We start from the raw sequence: 21,980 nt of genomic DNA, 5'->3' as shown, positions 1-21,980 counted from the left end.
TTGGTTCAAACAAACATATATGATTTATTATTATCATTTTTAAGTGCAATCATTAAAGTATTATTTTTGTAAAATCATTTGATCGACTCTGAATAAGTCATTTTGGTTAAGAAATTATATTGACACGCTGTTAAGAGCCTCAGATGGTATATTTCAATTGCTTTTTAGTTAAAAAAATTATTTTTATGTTAAAAACGATCAATGAAGTAGATTCATTTTACCTTTACAATACTATAATCTCATAGACGTTACAGAAAATTAAAGTGCGGTTTGTGATTTGAAAGAAATATGCCTTATTTCTATATTCTCATGAAAAAACTTAATAAACTAATCTACTTCCCTGCAGCAGCAAAGCGGTTGATGGTTTCAGTACTACGGTTAGAAATCCAAGGGTCTGATTCCTGATTAAAAAAAATTGAGGGTTAATGATAGATTTGTCAAAATGTTCCGGCTATTAAAAAAAAATTATTTATTAATTCGTTAAAAAAATTTATTCATTAATTCGTCAAAACTAAAACTCAATTATAAAATATTTGATAAAAAAAAACACACTCCTGCAGCATCCCAGCGCCATCAATAATACTAAACTTTTTTATCAATTCTCTTTTATCATGCCATATGCTATAAAAAAAAACAATATTAATAATAATTAAGAGGATAAATGACATGAATTTGAAAACTTCTCTTGAAAGATGGAGAGTGACAGAAAGGCGAGCAGTGTATGGACGATCGAGAATAATGGGAAACAACCTTTGATATATATATATATATGTACTCAGCCTATACATTTTAAAGCTGACAAATCAGACATGGATAAGTATATGCATTGTTTTTCTACTACCAACACCTTGTGATTCTTTCTCCATCACATAGATAATGAAAACTGGAACATCGCAAGATCAGCAATAGACACACATACTATGTACAAGAGATCCAACTCCATGAATGTTTTGGTTTGATTTGCTAGAAGTGACTTCAGAATGCCACTCTTGTTGGTGAGAGCAGGTTGACAAGGAACAGCTTTGTCAGTCCTGTAGCAAACATATATTGTGATCTAATATAAGATAAAGCAAATATATTTCTTATTTTTTTTTAAAAAAAATGTGAGAATTCAATACATTAAATTTAGGAAGGCATTTTTGACAACAATTACCTTTAGAGGACATAAAAAATTTAACAGGGGGTCAAACTGAAATTAACAGGCAACATGACAATCCAAAAAGTAGTTACAAGAAGATAATTATGGAACATGGGTTTTCTAAAGAACCCTCAATTTTATTTTTTATTCTTTGTTCCTTGTTGCTTCATTTGCACCTCTGTCTAGTAAATTACTCTACTCTCTAATTAAAGATTTTTTACTTCCTCTCACGAGAGAAGATTGTAGAACTCTAAATCTCATGCATTGTTTTTCTCTGCAGCCCATGATTACCAAGTTTGAGTAAAGACAAAAAAAGTCTTCTCTAATTAATATAACCAAGTTCAGGAAAAAAACACACATCAAATGGTAGTACCATTAAAGTTGTGTGCGTCTATGTTATCTACTTCTAAGTGTCTTATCAACTCTGTTTTCATATTGAAGAGAGTATCTTGAGACTATACAATATTGTGAAGCAGATTGACTAGGAATGTTAGAATTAAATAGTTATACCAGTATAAATTTAGTCCTAATCATTGATGTTACAGTTGTACGAGTATAATGATTCTTTTCACCACATTACAAGTTTTTCTCTCAAGGATTAAAAAAACAACAATCTGAGAAGGCGTTCAAGAAGGGTTATGTCACCACAATAATCAAACCACTAAATGCATGAACTCGATTTAGTCAGAGAAAGTGTCATAAGACAAAATTTGGACAGTTATCAATTTGGATATAAGGAGTATCTATAAGTCGACATCTAAAAATTCATGGTTTCATGAAATATACCATCGTTCAAAAATTTGGGATCAGTAGCTACAGCATCGGTGGCATCTTTCACTGGATAAGAATCTCCCACTAACCTGCAAGTCAAAGGCTAATCTCTGCTATTCCCAGAAATTTCTAATCTGTAACTGAAGTATTTAAGAAATTATAAAAATGTTACCTTTCAGTTCCAGAATTAGAGTGAGAAGGTGACCTTAAGTCATTGTGATCAACTTGAGAGATTTCTACTGCTCCAGGATCTTTGCAATCATTATCTTTGGGTTGAGCCTAGCAGATATTCGTGAACAAGAGTGCATTAGTTCACATCAAGAAATGATCACAAGAGGCATCCTTATCACTCAACTTACCATAGTTTGGTGTACTATCCATCCTGGAATGCTGTTAGCGAGAAGACTGATATATTCTTCCATTGCAGCCTCTGGACTTATGTTCCCCAACCTCTGCCAAGCATGCCTAGGAAAGTAGATGCGAGAGGGCCCTCCATTAGAAGCATATTACTTTTTTGCACTCTGATAGTAACTAGAAACAAAAATATATAACCAAAGCCATGGTCTTAAATCATCCTATAGTGGAGGAAGAGGAAAGCATGATTGATGCGGCGATATAGGGAGGCCCACCTGGCACGTGATCAACTACCAAGATGGAGGTCAAAGTCAAGGTGGTCAACGCTCATATGTCAAAAGGTCAAACGGAAGACAATTGCAACAGCTGGTCGGGACAGTCATAGCCCGACCGGTGGGGGACATGTCCGAGCGGACCACCCGTCCAGCTCGGGATAATACGTAAGACAGTCGACATTCAGTACGAAGCCACAGAACGCTAAAGGAGACCGGATAGCTTGGCCAAACGGGGGAGGTATGTTACTGCACAGTCACCGCACGGAAGAGCAACTGAGGTCGACACAGGGCTCTCGGCCGAGCGGCTACCCCGCTCGACCAAGCAGCAGGACCTGACCATCGAGGGAGTGGAGTCCCGGCCAAGAGGCTATCCCGCTGGGCCAAGCGACGGGACCACTGTAGTATCTCTCGACATCCTTTTGGGAGGTAGTGCCACTGATACTAGGCATGGTTGATAGGCGGATCATACGACGGAAGCTTGTCTTGCCAGGCATATGTGTTATGGTATGGTGTCAGGGGTACTTTCCTGAGAGGTCCTTTTATAGGACATATTGGAGAGCATGCTCATGCCTCGAGAAGCACACACGTTGCACACCAGGGTTCCATAAAAAGGGGGGTCCATCACCGACGGAGGTACGCGTGATTACCGTTTGGTGCTAATTCTACTGTTGCTCCACTTCTTCTCCACTTCCGGTGACTGACTTGAGCGTCAGAGAGCCAATGCTGGGGACCTCTTCCCTGGCTCGGCACTGATGTTACTTGTTTTGCAGAGGGGAGCGAAGTCTACAGTCGGTCAGCGAAGACGCCACATCCCCAGTTTTCCATCTTCCCGCTTTCGGACAGGATCAATGATGAAACAAGTTTCTGAAGCAAAGTAAAACAAGTTGGGAGGTCGGGAAATTCATCTCTCTGAATAAGAACACTAAATTTGAAAATGGTAATTCATAAAAGAAAAATGTGGAATTTGAAGTAGAAAGGTAATTTTCTTATTCGGCTTACAATGATTGTAGGAATTCCTCCAACCTAAGTCACATATCTATGCAGAATGGTTTCCTCTTGGAAGCCCACAACCCATTCTCATTCCTTCCATTAATATCCACATCCAAGCTCATTGATGACAAACTAAGATATAATCAAGAAGTAAATCAAGAATATCCATGGAAAATAAGAGCTAAAATTGGGTTAGGTTCTGTTTTCTCAACAGATTTTTCAGATATAAACCCATGTTATAACACCTTAAAATTTAGCAATGTGTCTAGACGAGGCAAATGATGATCAAAATCATCAACATTGCTTAGAAATCATAAGCCTATGAATCAATAACTGGGATATGTTTCCTTTTTTTAATAGCTTCTACATACTTCTGACAGACCTACATTATACCGTTATTAAATTGCCACCCAAGTAAAAGAGGTGCATGATGGTAAAAATCATCAACATGGTGTTGGTGTAGGATGTACCAAAACCGAACCTATGTTTTGATGTTGTCAAAGGTTCAAATTAATTCATGTTGTCATCTAAGGAATTAATCAAGTGTGCAGGTTGCTCAAATTAAAAAGACCTAGTAGGTCAGCTGGACCATATACTAGGCAAAGGAAGACTTGGTAGATTGTGGAAACAAGGCAAGAAATCCAGATAGGTCAAAGGACCAAACATCTGACAAGATGGATTTGATAGGTAAGCGAGGACAAGGAATAACTCAACCAGGTCGGTCCCTTCGAGAACTCCAAAGAATTATGGGACAAACTAGTTGAGCTTCACAAAGGAATGAAAGACTCCAAGGTAACGAAGTGTGATTTACTTTGAAATCAACTATTTAATTGTAAAATGCAAGACGGAGAAACCGCTAGTCAACTATACTCGAGGATAAATGACATCCTAAATGGGCTCCACTTGATCGAACATAAACTCGAAAACCGCGACATCAAAAGTTACGCTCTAAAAGACTCCCCTCGAAACTCCTTGTGGCCATCTATGGTAGATAAGTACAAAGTTTCGAAGGATCTTTCTATAATTAAATTAGACGAAATGTTCTGTGAATTAGAATTACATGAGCAAGCTAACTCATCAAAATAAATATTGCCTTATTTGCAGAACAAAATAGAAGCCAAGAAGTCAAGATCAAATCCCGGTCAAAATAAGAGTTCGAAAGTGAGTCAGAATCAAACTCAAAAACGAAGAAGAAATAGTAAACATGGTCTAGAAGATATTTACCAAGAAGAAGAAGTTCTCCAAACAAGATCTCAAAAGGGTGGTACAAAACAATTCGAGTAAACCTAAATCGGAGGAAATATGCTACAGGTGCAACACAAAAGGTCACTACAAATACGAATGCCCAAACCTAAAGGAGGAGAAGTCAGATAGGAAGAACCGAAGCAATCGAGCTTCATGGCACTTATAGCAAGAAATGACACATCCGATTCCGAGTCCAAGTCAAGCCAAGGAATCGAGTCCGTATCCAGTTCAAAAGGACATGATAAGATAACTTCTCCCTTAGAAAATAAAATGCTTACAATAATTAAGCCTAACTAAGAAATTAGTTAAATCCAAGGATCATATTAACTTGCTTATTAAATCGAACACCATAAAGAACAAGTCAACTTGAATCCCTCAACTAACCATCATCTAGATGGAAACTCAACTCAAGTTGCAAGACTTAAGGAAAAAAAAATCCATCTTGAAAGATTAGGGATCAAAGAAACATTAGAAAGGTTCAACTTAGGCTCTAAATATTTGAATATGATGTTTGGGTCCCAACGAGCCGTGCACAACAAATCTGGACTCAAATACAAAGCTAACACAACAAACAAATCTTACTTGTCTTTGCTTAGTCAAAATGTTAGAAACCAAATCCAAGCATAGGTTCCCAAGGCATGTTTAATTAACAAAGTTGGACCAAATCAATATTGGATCCCTAAAAATCAAATTCACTACCTAGATAGACCTTATCTAAGTTATGATTCAAGGAAGCCAATAGAAAAACCATTCTTTCTTAGTAAAATTAATTGCATGATTGTTTGATTTATTGTTTTAACTATGCATGCTTAGTTTTATTTTAATAATTTAGAACGGTTAGATATGAAAAAGTTTAACCAACCTTGACAACCTAGCATCGGAATGGATCCGGATGATAGTAGACTAAGGAAACTTTGTCGAATGCATGTTTAGGTTGAATCATATGTGTTTTACCTGGTGCACTAGACCTAGTGGATATAATTGAAGCTACCTCAGTTAAACATCAGCTAGTTAGACTAAAACCTAGTATTAAGTTCTTTAAGTTGGTTGTCTTGAAGAACCTTTGTTTTAGGCACGTGATTACTTTAATGATGTCTATTGTGACTCATCATTGGAAACTTGTCTTATAAACTCTTTCTTGATGAACCCAAAACTAAGTTTGAATCTACCACAAGGTTAGTCAACCTTCTTCAATTCAAATCAATTAATCAATCTTAATTTCAATTAATCAATAATCAAATTAATCAATTTCATTCAAAATTAACATTTAATATAAATATCAATTCAAATATTAATTAATTAATTTTAATCCGAAAATAATTAATTTTAACTTAAACTAATTCAATTAATCCTAAATTAACTTTCACAATTAACTTTAATTTAATTAAATCTGTATTTAATTCGAAATAAACTAACCTTAACTTAATTCAAATAATAAATAATAAATCCAAAAATAATTGGTTTAACCACATAAGAATTAATTTTCAATAATTGACTTAATCAATCCAATTAATCCAAAACTAATTAAATTCAATGAATTTTAATTTAATCCGAAATGAATGTTTATCCGATAAGTTTTAATCCTAAATTAATTAATCAATTTTAATTCGAAATTAATTTTAATTAACCTTAACTTAAATCAAACTCAATTAAATCCAATATCAATTTAATTAATCTTTACTTCATTAATTTTAACTTAATCCTAAACAACATTAATTATCAAATTCGAAATTAATTATCAACTTAATCAAATTAAAGTAATTCAAAATCAACTTAATTATTTTTAATTTAATTTTAACTTAATTAAAGTAATCCGAAATTAACTTAATTAATTTTAAATTAATTAAATGATCTGAAATTAACTTAATTAATCCTAAATAGATAATCTGAATCCTTAATTAAAATTAACTTAATTAATGTTTAACTTAGTTAATTTAATTAATCCAAATATAATTCTAAGTTATTAAAATCTCAAGACAACTAAAATTAAATTAAATAATCTAAATAATCTTCGAATCATCTCACACAGCTATAAGGTTATTTTTTTTTTATCACTTAGGATCGATGAGATGCGGAATCCCGGGGAAGGATCCATTGTACACAGCCTTACCTTTTTGCAAGAGGTTGCTTCCAGGATTCGAACCCGTGACCTTTTGGTCATATGACAACAACTTTACCGTTGCGACAAGGCTCCCTTTCACTTAGGATCGGTGAGATGTCAATTAAAATTAAACAATTCTTTATGTTCATAGAATTTATACTTATCTAATTTTTTATTTTAGAACTAGCCTAGGCTGTACCATATATTGTATGAATCTATAGATCTAGGTAGCCTTTGCATCTCACAAAGGCTTAAGAATTAACAAGTTTGTGTATTGAGCCACATAGACGAGCGTGAGATGTTAGGACCTACCTTGAGTTCAAGATGTAGACAAGTGCATTGATATGAACCAAAGGCTCTAAACTCAAAATAAACACTAAACGTGACTAACTCAACATTAAACTTATTTGATCATTCAATATCAAGTAAGTTAAGAAAAAATGGATTAGACATTACGAATTATTAGATGATATATTTTAAGACTAAAGATTTTGAAAAACATCTTTTAATAGTCATTCAGTCGACTGGACACCATGTTCAATCGACTAATAATGGTGAAATGTCAAAACGCATTTGGAATTTAAAAATTTTGAATCAGTCGACTGAAAAACCCTTATCAATCGACTGATAAACCTTGGGAAGTCAATAGTCAGCTTGACGCGCCAAGTCGACTCGGGAGTTGAAACGGTTGACATGACCTAACGTGTTCAGTCGACTGATAAATCGTTATCAATCGACCAAACCACAAAACTTGAACTCAGCGGTCCCATTGAAACTAAACGATCGCTTGCACATTAAATTGATCAGTCGACTAATTATCAATTGACTGATCCGCCCTTATAAAAATGCACCCGAAGCCAACTAACCCCTCATCCAAAACTTTCACCTCTTCCTCTCTTTCCTAGTGCCGAAAAGGAGCGTTTTCAACTTCCGAAGGTCTCCAAAACCCTACGAATCATCCACAATGCCTAGGTAAAATTCTTAAATTTCTCTCTTTAATATCATCTTGTCCTTCTTTCCTTATATTGCCTATTTTTATAGACACAAGAAACGCCAGAATGTTCAAAACCAAGCTGGTCCATCTAAGCCCAACGAAAACCCTAGATTCCCTACTAAAGAATATAGACGAACCTTTTCTGATAGGGAGTTCATTCCCTTAGGGTCTAGATATCTTGATATGTCTTTCTACAACACTAACCACCAAATGTTGTAGAAATAAATCAATTATTATGCCAATTCTAAAGTTTTCACCTGCATGCAATATATTAACTCTGAACTTTGTGCTGAATTCTATCATAATCTCATCCAAATAGATGAATTCAACTACAAAACTAGGGTTGCATGCCGTAATTTCTTTTTCTCTCTCGACATACTTAAATGTTATCTTGATGCCAAGACCACCAATAATCAATTTTATACCTTTCCCATCTATCTTGAGTCCTTGCCAGCACTCTTTACTCATTTAACCCTAGATCTTATGTATGCTAACTTCTTTGACAATCCTAGACCTAGAACAATGAGTTTAGTAAATCTAAGTCCACATGGCAATGCATTATCAAAACCATAATAGGTTGTGTACTCCCTCTAGCCACAAGAGATCTAGCAGTCCTCAGACCATATTGCCTTTTTCTTATGTATGCTCTCAAGCATTATCTTGGCATTGATATAGGTCTCTGGGTCTGCAAGACCATCATTCATTATTTCGGATATAGTTCATCCGGAACATGCCATATGGCCTATTGTCATATCATCACTATCATCTTCTCATCATATGGCATAAAAACTACTGCCGGTGGTGTTGTTAAACCCCTATCTCAACATTATGACAAAATAGGCATGGGGTAGTTATCCTTGGTTGACATAAATATTGATGGCCAGGCCTTAGTGTTCAAGGAACGGCACAAGAGAGGTGCATGTGCCCAGGAGAATAAAGTGCTTGAAGAGCCTGAGGAACCCGAACCAGTACAAGTACAAATGCCTACTGGTGAAGAGGTTTCACCATATCTAGCTGACTAGCTCAACCTTCGCCATATCACAGTCATGCTTCACCTTCTGTGCCTAACGCTCATGCTCAAGGAGGTTATCAGAGGATCCATGAACGTCTAGATATGATCGATGGGCGTCTTGACTCTCTTGCGCAACATCGGCTAGAGATATGACAGACATAGATAGTGATGCAACAACAGCAACACGAGATGCGACATGAGCAGCATGACATGTTTGATTATCTCCGGGCTTGGCACATCGGCCAACAGCCCCCACCTTCATTCAATTAGATCCAGACAGTCTACATAGGCCTTATCTAATAGTTTTATGACTTATCTGATGCTGTATTTGGTCTCTAGTTATGTTTGCCTATTGGGCACTTGGTGCTGTAGTTTTATTTGATTTTGACTTGCCTATGATATGCATAATTAGTACATCTTGTGTGTGCTTGACATATTTAATTAATTATCATGCATGCTTGACTTTAGGTTAAATTAAAAAGAAAATGTGAAGTTAAGGGGAGCAATATTTTTTGAAAAATCTTTTCTCATTGAAAATTATTTTCCTTAAAATTTCTCTTTGAAATTTCTTTTCTTTTAAAAATTTTCTTTGAAAAATCTTTTCCTTGAAAATTTCTCTTTGAAATTTCTTTTTGGAAATTCCTTTCTTTTAAAAAATTTCACTTAGAAAATTCTTTTCCTTTAAATTTCTCTTTGGAAAATATTTTAAACAATTTGAAAAATGCATTTCAAAAAGTTTTACATTAATACTTAGGAATATTTTCAAAAATTATTTTACCTTGAAAAATATTTTCTTAGCAAAATCTTAAATATTTTTGAAAATTCTATTTTTCAAATGCAATTTTTGTCCATCTTCCAAACCTTTGTGCAAATCTTTTTGCTAAATTTTTTTTAAGCATGTTCATGAAGATTGCATTGTTTTATTTCAAATCTCTATTGAAAATTTATGCAATGATCTTATTCTTTTTTATGTTGGTCAAAGAGGGAGAGATGAGATTAGAAGTTAAGAAATTTTTTTTGGGGGGGCAGTTGAGAGATTATTGGTACAGGATACGCCAGAATCGAACCTATGTTTTGATATTGTAAAAAATTCAAGTTAAGTCATGTTGTCATATGATGGATTAATCAAATGTGCAGGTTGCTCAACTTGGAAAGACCTAAGTAGGTCAGCTGGACTAGATACTAGGCAATGGAAGACTTGGCAGATCGGAAAAACCAAGCATGAAGTTCAAATGGGTTAGAGGACTAGACATATGGCAAGATGAATTCGATAAGTTAGCGAGGACAAGATATTGAATAAGAAGAAAGCCTTGGCAGACTGATTAGATGCTAAGCGGATAAAGTCCAAACAGGTTTAGAGGGCCAGATGTTTGGCAGGTAAGCTCTTGGAGAGGAGTGGTTAAAGAAGAACAATGAGGTCGCGTTCCAATTAGGACAAACCTTAGGCAATGATCCTATTGAAGAAACCAACAAAGGTTTCTAAGTCAAGATCCAGACAATTCTATCCGTCTATATCACTCATGCATATTATTATCTATTATCTAACTTTGTTTTGCAAGATCATTATTTGTGTTATCTGTGCTAACTTCTGTTTTGTAGAAAAGGAAAATTTTCGTCAACCGAGGGGTTCAGACTGAACAGACTAATCAAGGTGGATAAGCAAAGGCAGATCCGAATCTCCACAAGAAGGAAAACATGTTTAGTTGACTGATCCAGGTGGATAAGCAAAGCCAAATCCTTATCTCCAGAGAAGGAAAACAGGTTCAGTCGACTGATCACAAGGGTCGACTAAACCCCATATGGAAAGATATATTGGATCGGATATGATTGGATTGTCGCAGGGAATGAAACCCCTAGGGATCAATTTAGTCGATCGAAAACTTGAATTTCGCGAGATCGATCAGATCAGATCCGAGCAAGCAAGGAAAGGAGCGGGGACAAGTCATATGATAGATGTTCAGTCGACTGAATGATTTTCAATCGACTAGAAGAGGCCTATTAAAAAAAGCCTCGAGGCCCGAGGCTCAACATCTATTCTCTCTACACTCCATCTTGCTCTTGTTGCTACAGTTCGTGCAAGATTTACTACTACGATGTTGTGAGGCACACCGACAACCTATGCTTGATTTGTAATCTCCACATTATCAGTATACTTTTCTTACTTGCATTTAATTAAGGAGATAGTAGTGTTGTCACTATTCTCCTTTTTTCATTGTATGAGGTTGCTTCTTCTCCGAAATTTTTCAGAGAGAAGAGGAATCGCAAGCCTTAGAATAGTAGTCACTGGACTATGAACGAATTCCCCCACTTCGTCTATTTCAATCCAACACATGGTCCTATGAGTATGCAACAAAGTAGGTAAAAGAGGCACATGGTGATCAAAATCATGAACAATTTCAACAACACAGAAAAAGCATGAGCCTATGAATTGAGAACGTTTTTTTTCTTTTCTTAAAAGCTGCTCCATACTTTTGACAGACCTACGTTATACCATCATTGAAGTGGCACCAAAGTAAAAAGAAAAAGAAAAAAAGTGTGCATTCATGATGGTTAAAATCATCAACATTGTCCAGGGAAAACGTGAGCCTATAAATTAATATCTAAGGCATGCTTTACTCTTTTCAATTCTTATCCATACTCCTGATAAGAGGTAAACCTATGTTTAAATTTATACCAAAGTAGGTATAGAGCACATGATGATCGAAATGATCAATGATTCAACATCACTCAGAAAAAGCATGAGCCTATGTGATAACTGGGGGTATATTTCTTAGTACCTTCTCCATATTTCTGACAGGCCTATATTATACCATCATTAGATTGGTACCGAAGTTTGTAAAACAGGTCCATGATAATCAAAGCCAGCATCATCCAGTGAAAGCATAAGCCTACGAATTAATAACTGAGGAGTTTAGTCTTCACAAATGCTTCTCCATGGAGTTTAGTCTTTGCAATTGCTTCTTCATATTTATGACAGGATATAAACCTATGTTATGCCATTAAATTGGCACCGAAGTAGGCAAGAAGAGCATGATGATCAAAACCATCAACAATTAAACATCAACCAGAAAAAAGGAGCCTATCAATTGATAACTGGAGATGTTTTTTTGCTCTTGATAATTTCTCCATATTTCTAACAGGATAGGAGCCTAGGCTATACCATCATTAAATTGGCACCAAATTTAGTAGACAAGGTGCATGGGTCAGGTCTATGAGCTAGAATTGTTATGACAGTGAATTCCAGTCCAAAACCAAATCAAACATAGAAATTCTATTTGAACTTGGTAAGATAACATTAGTGCTTGAACCATTGAAACATAGACATCAGCAAACAATGTGTGAAAAAAAAAAAATCCAAACTAATGACTGTTATAAGGACAAGCCAGTGCACGAAGCTCCTGTCAATGCAGGAAAAGGGTCTATTGTGAGCACCCTTACCTTACTTTGCAAGAAGCTATTTTCAAGACTCAAACCCGACCTCTAGATTACACGACAACAACTTTATCGTTGCGCCAAGGATCTCCTTCACTAATGAATCTCATAAAAAAGGGAAGCCCGGTGCACGAAGCTCCCGCCATGCGGGGTCCCAAGGAAGGATCCATTGTACGCAGCTTTACCTTGCTTTTTGCAAGAGGCTGTTTCCAGGATTCGAATCTGTGACCTTTTGGTCACATAGCAACAACTTTACCGTTGCGCCAAGGCTCCCTTTCTCGAGCCAAAAATGAATCACCCCAATCTCGAGACAAGCTTGTAAGTAATATATGACCAACTTAAGCATAACAATAAATCCTCACTCACAAATTTGAGCCACTTTTATCTTTGCCTCTAAGCCTAAACTTTGCCCAAGCCATTTCATTCAAGATTAAGTTACTGTTCAGAATCCCTAAAATTTACTGAAGGTTAAGGATATGTCCATTAGACCAATGATCATCAACTCTAGCTTTGTAACCAATGCACATACAAACAATAGAGTTAGCTAAAAATTGAAAGAAAAAAAATCTTAAGAAGAATATATGTTATTCTCATGTATCCAAGGGGCAATGGCCTGCGATCTTAACTCAAGCAGATAAAGCCTGAATAGTAAGTAAGACTCATCGCAAAATACAAAAACTTAGTGAATCATTTTGGCCATTACCACCATTCTGTATATTTTTATTTTAAAAAGTTAATATTTCCAAATAGGTACCTTCTACTATTTTCACAACTACAGAAATCTCAATATTCATGGTATTGTCCCTATTAATTTTCACTGTTTCAAATTCAAGTTAAAATATAAATAATTCACTTTAAATTGTAGCAAATCTTTAAAAGTTGTGGATAGAGTTAGGACCAAAAGTAGCTAGAGGGGGGGGTGAATAGCTCGTCGCGTTCGCTCGGTGCTCGGCGTTGCTTGTTCCTTCAAAGATGTGCAGCGGAAAATACAGAAACAAATACAACAACGCTAACACGGTTGGTTTACTTGGTATCCACCTCACAAGAGGTGACTAATCCAAGGATCCACACCACGCACGCACCCTCCACTATGAAAACACTCCTTTTCGGTAACTACCGAGGGCGGAGAAACCCTACAAGACTCAATACAAGAAGAGAGGGAAAGGATACAAGAAATACAAGCTTACAAGCTTACAATGAGTACAAAAACCCTAACCCTAGCTTCTCTTCTTGGCTTTGATCCGCCTCTTGACTTGGAGAGCTTCCAAGATCCTTCAAGAACTGGCGATCTGAGCTTTGTGAGCGCTGTGGAGGAGTTGGCGAGAGCTCTGGGGTGAATACGTGAAGCAATACCGCAGCCATCGAACGCCTGCAGCTATAAACGACGCCAACGGTCGGATCCCGATCGATTCGAATGTTCCCAATCGATCGGGGAGGCTTTGGATCGATCCACGGATCGATCCAGAGCGCCTCTGTGCTCTGGAAACGCGCCTGGATCGATCCACGGATCGATCCAGCGCTTATCGCGCGAAGCAGCCACGTCCCAATCGATCCACTGATCGATTGGGACCTCTGGATCGATCCACGGATCGATCCAGAAGCTCTCTGTTCGCTGGGACAGGTCTGGATCGATCCACTGATCGATCCAGAGCCTGGATCGATCCACTGATCGATCCAGCACTTGGTTTTTGTCCAAAACCAAGTCCTAAACCTCCCAAACCAACATCCGGTCAACCTTGACCTGTTGGTATGTCATGCCTAGCATCTAGTCACTCCCTTGACCTGCTAGGACTCCCTTACCAAGTGTCCGGTCAATCCCTTTGACCCACTTGGACTTTTCTCTGTATGCCAAGTCAATCCTTCGACCTACTTGGACTTTTCTTTCACGCAGTATCCAATCAATCCTTTGACTGACTTGGACTTCCCACCAGATGTCCGATCATCCTTGATCCATCCGGATTTTCCTGCCTGGCTTCACTCACTGGGCTTTCACCTAGCTTCACTCACTGGGTTTTCCATCCGCCTAGCTTCACTCACTAGGACTTCCTTCCGCCTGGCTTCACGGACTTTTCTTCCGCGCTTCACTCACGGACTTTTCCATCCGCCTAGCTTCACCACTGGACTTCCTGCTCACGGGACTTTCTTACTCACCAGGGACTTTCATTTGCTGGCTTCACTCACGGGACTTTTCTTCCCGGCTTCACTCACGGGACTTTCATTTTGCCTAACATCCAGTTAGGACTTCCATCAGTATCCAATCGACCTTGACCTACTTGACTCTTCTTCAATCAATATCTTATTGTCAAACATCTAAACCCAAACCAAGACTCACCTTGGTTACCGTCAACCTTGATAGTGCACCAACAATCTCCCCCTTTTTGATGTTTGACAATACCACAATAACACTTACAATCTCATATGTAAGTTAGGCTAATCCCATAGCCTCCTTCTTCATGTCACTAGGTAATGAAAGCATAAATTAAGCTCTTCATTCTCCCCCTAAGAGGGCAAACTCCCTCTAGGTAATGAAAGCCTAACTTACTCCCTTTCATGAGTCCTTTCATTCTCCCCCTATGACCTTCCCATAGGTAATGAAGGACTAAGCTTAACCATACATTCTCCCCCTATTGGCACACATCAACCCATCGTTGGGCACACTTCAACAAATCCATTTGTTGAAGACTCTCCCCCTGAAGAGTTGCTCATCGTTGTTCACAACATCACTCGTTGTGATCAACACGATAATGAAGGTCCCATACCCTTCATTTATCCTTAACTTCTCCCTCAATGTAGACAAATACCCAACCTTGAGCATTATCTACCACTTGAGTGTCCACTTGAAATAATGAGGATATCCACTCCCCATTTCAAGTTTAAATGCTCAACCTTGAGCAAGTTCACAACAGAAGGTTAACCACCTTCCAAGGTTCATGAAAAATAATTTTCATGTCTTTAAAGAGTCCCTCCCCCTAAAGACATGGTGGTAACTTCTGTCATTGCACCAACAATGACTTGGAATCCCTAAACCTTTAGGAAACCCAAATTTAGAAGTTTTGAGGTTCAAATATTCAAAATTTGAAACAACCTCAACCTAAACTTCTACTTAGTCTTCGTTAACCAATCCATCCTTGTTTTCAACATGAAAACACCCTTTGTATGTATACAAATGTATTTAGGGGTTTGGAATGGTTACCTAGACTCAAAGAGGTTCAAAGATGCTGAAATCAGGCCTTCCCAGCCAAAATCAGCAATGGATCGATTGAGTTGGGTTCCAATCGATTGAACCTTTCGAATCGATCCATCGATCGATTCAGACTCGGATCGATCGGTCGATCGATCCAATGTTCTGTCGCGGGAATTGCCGTTTGAATCGATCCATGGATCGATTCAGAACTCCAATCGATCCATGGATCGATCGAGACTCGATAGTTGCTGAAATTCCATTTCACTCAACTGAAACCCCTAGAAAATTCTACAAAATCCAAAATTATGAAATTTCGTGTAGACATTGTTTAGGCATATTTAATCATGGAAAAATAGCTTTCTGAAAATACATCATATTTTCAAAGATTGACACAAACTTGAAAACTTGCAAAAACTTTAGTGTTTTTCTTCAAGTTTGTGTCTAACTATTCAATGGTGATTACTATCAAAAGATAGCCTTCACCAAGGTTTTCCAAAAACATTTTAAAAACATTTTCAAAACCAATATCCCATCATGTTCCTTGGGCATAATGCACATGACTTGTACATTAGCTTTCCCAATGATGGGAAAACACATAACTATGTGTTTTGATGAATTTAAAACTCAAAGGAATGCACTAAATCACCATCTTGAGCTTTGTTCATCATCCTAACATCTCACTTGTATATAATATGCACTAAAACACATACAAGTCACCTTAGAGGTCTTTGTGAGATGTAAAATTTGGTTTTTGCCCTAATCTAGGGATCATGCATATTTATCTAGGCATTTTAGAAATATTAGACATCCACCTAGGATGTCACTTGTCAATAAGTGTCGTTAAATGTCATTTGTCCTTAATTACAAGGAATTAAACTTAATGCATGATTATGTTATGGCATACATCAAAAGAAAATAATTTTCAAAAGAAAATATCCTATTGCTACATGATGTATGAATGTCATGACATGGTATTTTTGGATTTTTCATAATAAAACATGAATGCAAAAATAGACATGATGTCATGACATATGATGGGCAAACAATCATGGCAAGATTTAGCATAAATAAAATATATCTAGATTAACTATCTAAGTATCCTTAAAGTCTTAGCTAAACTTACACCTTAAACCTAGATTGCCCTAAAGTGCTACAAGAGAATGTCAAAACCTAAATTGGCATTTCTAATTTCCTTGATTTAATGTATGCCAATTGAAAGTAAACATGTCCTCAAATGTTGGCATATTCCATGTTTCCTCAAGAGTAGCACTTTTAAATTAAGGCTTAGTTTGCCTTTAATTTCCTAAGAACATACCAAAATCCCAACTTGGTAGTTCTTGTGTTTTCTCAAATTTGTGCCACTTTAAAATAAAATCAATTCTTCCACCATTAGGCACATTTTACTCTTTCAAGGAGTAATCAAAAGGTCCATTTCATTTTCAAAGGTTAACTAAAACCTTGAAAATGCTCCTTGAGTGTCAATTTCCTCAAAGTTGGGTTAACTACCCTTCTAATCGGAGTTGACACTCTCTAACCCATCTATGGGGTAGAGAAGATGCTCCTAGGAACCCAACACCTATTGGTGCTCCTTGGATGCTCTAGGTACTCACTAGGGATAACTTCCCTAGATACCTTCCTAGTGACCTTGTTGGGCTTCTTAGAAGCCTTGGTCACTCCTTGTGACCTTGTTTGTGACTTTCTTAGACTTCTTAGAAGTCTTAGTCACATTTATTGCAAAAATACTCTTAGGGATGACTTCCCTAGCATTTTTGGCTTGACCACTAGACCTAGGGTTTGTTCCATAACTATATGGAACTCTATGGTAAGAGGGCACATCCTTCTTAGCCTTTGGTTTGTATCCCAAACCTCTATGGCCATTGGATGGCTTTTGTACTCCTAAACCTAGGTTATGCTCATTTTGCCCTAATAGGATATTTTCCATCCTTTTTAGGGTCTTTTCCATTTTATCAAGCCTTGATCTCAAGACTTGATTTTCTATCACTAAGTCCTTAGTTTTGGTTTTCATTTGATCCATGAGCATTTTTATTCTTGGGCTTGTATCTATTATCCTTAGTGTTCTTGCCTAGGTTTTTACCCACATTCCTAGCCTTAGGGATAGTAGTTTTGGCATGTAGGGCCACATGCTTTTCCTTAAAGCCCTCATGCTTCCTATTCTTATGGTAAATCGCATTAAAATGATAAAAATTTAACCTAGCATGCTTTTTACCATTTTGCAAGGAATAGGCTCAATGAAAGTTACCTTCCTTTTTACCTTGGAGGCTCCCCCTTGACTAGTGCCTCCTTGAGCCTTGACCATCTTCTTCCCCTTGGGGCATTGACTTCGGTAATGCCCTTTTTGTTGACACAAGAAGCACACAATGTGCTCCTTGCTCTTCTTTGTCCCGGGGGTGGTCTCCTTGGGCTTCTCCTTGCCCTTTTGTGCCACTTGGCCCTTCTTCTTGGCCAAGTTGGGACACTTGCTCTTATAGTGCCCATGTTCCCTACACTCAAAACATATTATATGATTTTTATTATTAATTGAAATATTTATACCTTTGCTTGTAGGGGTGGCATCTTTTTCTTTGGATCCGGAGGTAGAAGCTTCCTCTTGATCGGACCTTGATTCTCCTCCATTTGATTTTTCTTGACTTGTGGAGGTAGAATCTACTTCCTCCTCTTCGTCTCTTGACCCGGATGTAGAAGCTTCTCCTTCTTCTTGATCCGGCGTCACCAAGGATTGCTCCCCCTCAATCCTAGAGGTGGAGGCTTCATCATCTTGAATATGAAACAAGGAGTATGCTCCCTCCTTGTTCCCTTCGTTGCATTCCCTTGAGGATGAAGCTTCTTGGATCTCCTCTTCTTCGGAGGTTGAGCATCTCTCAACCTCGGAGTCCTCCTCTTGGTCTTGATCCAATGAGTCGCCCTCTTTGGATTCTCCTTGATTTGATACAGTGGAGGGGATCTCATGAATTCTTGCCAATTTGCTCCAAAGCTCCTTGGCATCTTCAAACTCTCCAATTTGTTCCAAGATGTTGCTTGGCAATAAATTGACCAAAAGCTTGGTCACTTTGTCATTGGCCTCACATCTTTGGATTTGGTCTTTGCTCCACTTGCTCCTTTTGAGTACTTTGCCCTTGGAATTTGTGGGAGCTTCAAAACCTTCCATGAGAGCAAACCATTGCTCTATCTCCATCATAAGAAAATTTTCGATTCTTGATTTCCAAGAATCGAAGCTTGTAGATGAATATGGTGGAGCCACCCTTGTGTCAAATCCAAGTCCATCTTGGAATTGCATCTTGAAGTTGAGCTTGATAAAGTCTTGAACTTGAAGAATTTGCTTCAACTTCTTCACCCTCTAGCTTTTCTTGTTATGCTTGACCCTTCCGGCGATGATTCCGGTGAAGAGCAACCTTGCTCTGATACCACTTGTTAGGACCAAAAGTAGCTAGAGGGGGGGGGGGTGAATAGCTCGTCGCGTTCGCTCGGTGCTCGGCGTTGCTTGTTCCTTCAAAGATGTGCAGCGGAAAATACAGAAACAAATACAACAACGCTAACACGGTTGGTTTACTTGGTATCCACCTCACAAGAGGTGACTAATCCAAGGATCCACACCACGCACGCACCCTCCACTATGAAAACACTCCTTTTCGGTAACTACCGAGGGCGGAGAAACCCTACAAGACTCAATACAAGAAGAGAGGGAAAGGATACAAGAAATACAAGCTTATACACTGAGTGCAAACCCCTAACCCTAGCTTCTCTTCTTGGCTTTGATCCGCCTCTTGACTTGGAGAGCTTCCAAGATCCTTCAAGAACTGGCGATCTGAGCTTTGTGAGCGCTGTGGAGGAGTTGGCGAGAGCTCTGGAGTGAATCGGTGAAGAGATGTCGCAGCCATCGAACGCCTGCAGCTATAAACGACGCCAACGGTCGGATCCCGATCGATTCGAATGTTCCCAATCGATCGGGGAGGCTTTGGATCGATCCACGGATCGATCCAGAGCGCCTGCGGCTGAAGCGCGCTGGATCGATCCACGGATCGATCCGGCGCTTATCGCGCGAAGGCCCCCAATCGATCCATCGATCGATTGGGACCTCTGGATCGATCCACGGATCGATCCGTGGATCGATCGGGGGTTCGATCCATCGATCGATCGAGCGCTGAATCGATCCATCGATCGATCCAGAGCACTTGGTTTTGTCCAAAACCAAGTCCTAAACCTCCAAACCAACATCCGGTCAACCTGACTGTTGGTATGTCATGCCTAGCATCTAGTCACTCCCTCGACTGCTAGACTCCCTTACCAAGTGTCCGGTCAATCCTTTGACCCACTGGACTTTTCTCCTTACCTCTCAGTCCAATCGACCTACTTGGACTTTTCTTTCATGCCAAGTATCCATCAATCCTTCGACCTACTTGGACTTCCCAAAGACCGGATGTCCGATCATCCTTGATCCATCCGGATTTTCCTGCCTCGCTTCACTCACTGTGGCTTTCACCTAGCTTCACTCACTAGGGTTTTCCATCCGCCTAGCTTCACTCACTAAGGGCCTAGCTTCACTCACCAGGACTTTTCTTCTGCCTGACTTCACTCACCAGGACTTTTCCATCTACCTAGCTTCACTCACTAGGACTTCCTTCTGCCTGGCTTCACTCACCAGGACTTTTCTTCTGCCTGGCTTCACTCACCAGAACTTTCATTTTGCCTGGCTTCACTCACCAGGACTTTTCTTCTGCCTGGCTTCACTCACCAGGACTTTCATTTTGCCTAACATCCCAGTTAGGACTTCCCAGTCAAGTATCCAGTCAACCTTGACCTACTTGACTCTTCTTCAATCAATATCTTATTGTCAAACATCTAAACCCAAACCAAGACTCAGCTTGGTTACCCAGGTCAACCTTGACCTGAGGGATATTGCACCAACAAATAGCACCAAAGGAAGTAATAGGTCATCTCTTACAATACTTGGATACTCATAATAGAAAACTACCTTTTATGCGTCATATCATGATCCTTATCGTCATATCATGATCCTTATCGTTTATGACTGGACCAACCATATGACATTCACAAAAATGCTCTAACTCAACATGATAGAGCTAACAGGATCAGAAATACAAGGTCAATCCCCAAGAGTTATGTTAAAACAATTATAAAAATTCAATCTAAGAAAAAAGAAAAAAAAAAGGTAGAAAAAGAAAAGTCCACCGGTTACTTACCATTTTGAGCGAGCAGAACCCATCAAAGCCATGGGTTTGGGCCCATAACATGGTCCCTCAGTGGCAACCTTATGCAGCCCATACAACTGCAGTTGTACTTCATTACTTAATTTGCACACTGCATTTCCACCTTTCTCACTGGCAACAAACTCGGCTGCCACCCCGAATAATTTCTCCAGGTCGCTACACTCAATCCCTTCCCAATCGTCCTCCCCATGCAGCAAAAGGCCGTCTTTCTCATCCATTGCACTCGCATCTTCATTTTCCACTGCATTTTCTCCACACGAATCCAGAACTTTTTCATCCCTAACAGATAATTCTTCTTTCTTGACAAAATCCCCAACTTTCTTTGTCGACGACTCGTCCACCTTGGAAGCACCGACTTCCACCTCTTTTGAGAACTCCTCTTTCTCTAGATCCAACCGTTGTAGTTCGACTTCGAAGCAAAGAGCCTCGGCTTGATCGGAATCATCGAAGGAAACTCCGGATGGACAAGCATCCCCGGGAGGCGAGTTCCGCTCTATCTCTTTTTCCGCGATCGGATGCACACTGACCGCGTTGGCCGAAGAACCGGCGGCTATATGGGCAGAGGAGGCGAGGTCGGTCTCCTCGTCGTCGTCTACGGGGATGGAGGCGATCTTGCCGATGAGGAAGGCGATGAGGACGGAGATGAGGCCGGTGAGGAGAAGCTCCTGGTAGAAATCCATCCTCCGCTTATCTAGTTATTTCCGCTGCGCTTCCGCTCCACGGCAAAGAGAAGGGAAGAGAAGAAATAAAGAGAGGAAAGTCGACGAGGGTGAGAGTGATGTATATACTAGAGCTAGAGTGGGCGACGGAGATGGCGTTGCAAGGAGCGGCAAACCCCAGCCGGTTCAATGACGTGTCATCGGTCCGGACTCATAAGGTTTGAAAAGGCGATAGACTTATCACCCTACTAATCGACAAGTTCGAAAAGGTAAATCAGGATGCTACTAACTATTGCCACAATATATAACACTATATTTGCCCCCTCGAATAGGTTTAGTCTGAGTTTAAATCTCAGTAAAATCAAAATAAATATATTTCTTATGTGCTAGTCATTATTTCAAAAATTAGTAGTCATCCGTAATTTACCTCCTCCATGTTGACCTTGGGACGGATTAACGAGAACGCTAGGGACGAACGTATTCATCTTTCTGTCACAATATATAACACTATATTTCAATCACTGTATCATCTTAAGAGAATAAAGACATCTGCTCGGATTCTACTTGCACGATAGGAGG

General features: G+C 38.8%; 1 protein-coding gene across 1 annotated transcript; it reads right to left on the bottom strand.

Annotated features, from left to right (window-relative positions):
- Positions 1-722: 722 nt before the first annotated feature.
- Positions 723-21,521, bottom strand: LOC122007830 (acyl-CoA-binding domain-containing protein 3-like). The gene is made up of 5 exons (XM_042563352.1): positions 20,716-21,521; positions 2,269-2,374; positions 2,082-2,188; positions 1,925-1,998; positions 723-1,031 (listed from the first exon to the last, which is right to left on the bottom strand). The coding sequence occupies exons 1-5, from the start codon at positions 21,420-21,422 to the stop codon at positions 976-978; spliced, it is 1,050 nt and encodes a 349-aa protein (XP_042419286.1). The 5' UTR covers positions 21,423-21,521; the 3' UTR covers positions 723-975.
- Positions 21,522-21,980: the final 459 nt, after the last annotated feature.

This window comes from Zingiber officinale, chromosome 8A, assembly GCF_018446385.1.
Source record: "Zingiber officinale cultivar Zhangliang chromosome 8A, Zo_v1.1, whole genome shotgun sequence".
Taxonomy (NCBI): Eukaryota; Viridiplantae; Streptophyta; class Magnoliopsida; order Zingiberales; family Zingiberaceae; genus Zingiber; species Zingiber officinale.
This window is presented reverse-complemented; position numbering and strand designations above follow the sequence as displayed.

Excerpts from the sequence above, each read along its gene's own strand:
- LOC122007830 (XM_042563352.1), bottom strand. The coding sequence starts at position 21,422 with ATGGATTTCTACCAGGAGCTTCTCCTCACCGGCCTCATCTCCGTCCTC. Across the intron at positions 2,375-20,715 it reads GGTTCTGCTCGCTCAAAATG|GCATGCTTGGCAGAGGTTGG; the intron begins GTAAGTAACCGG and ends CTACTTTCCTAG. Across the intron at positions 1,999-2,081 it reads TCTAATTCTGGAACTGAAAG|GTTAGTGGGAGATTCTTATC; the intron begins GTAACATTTTTA and ends TTTGACTTGCAG.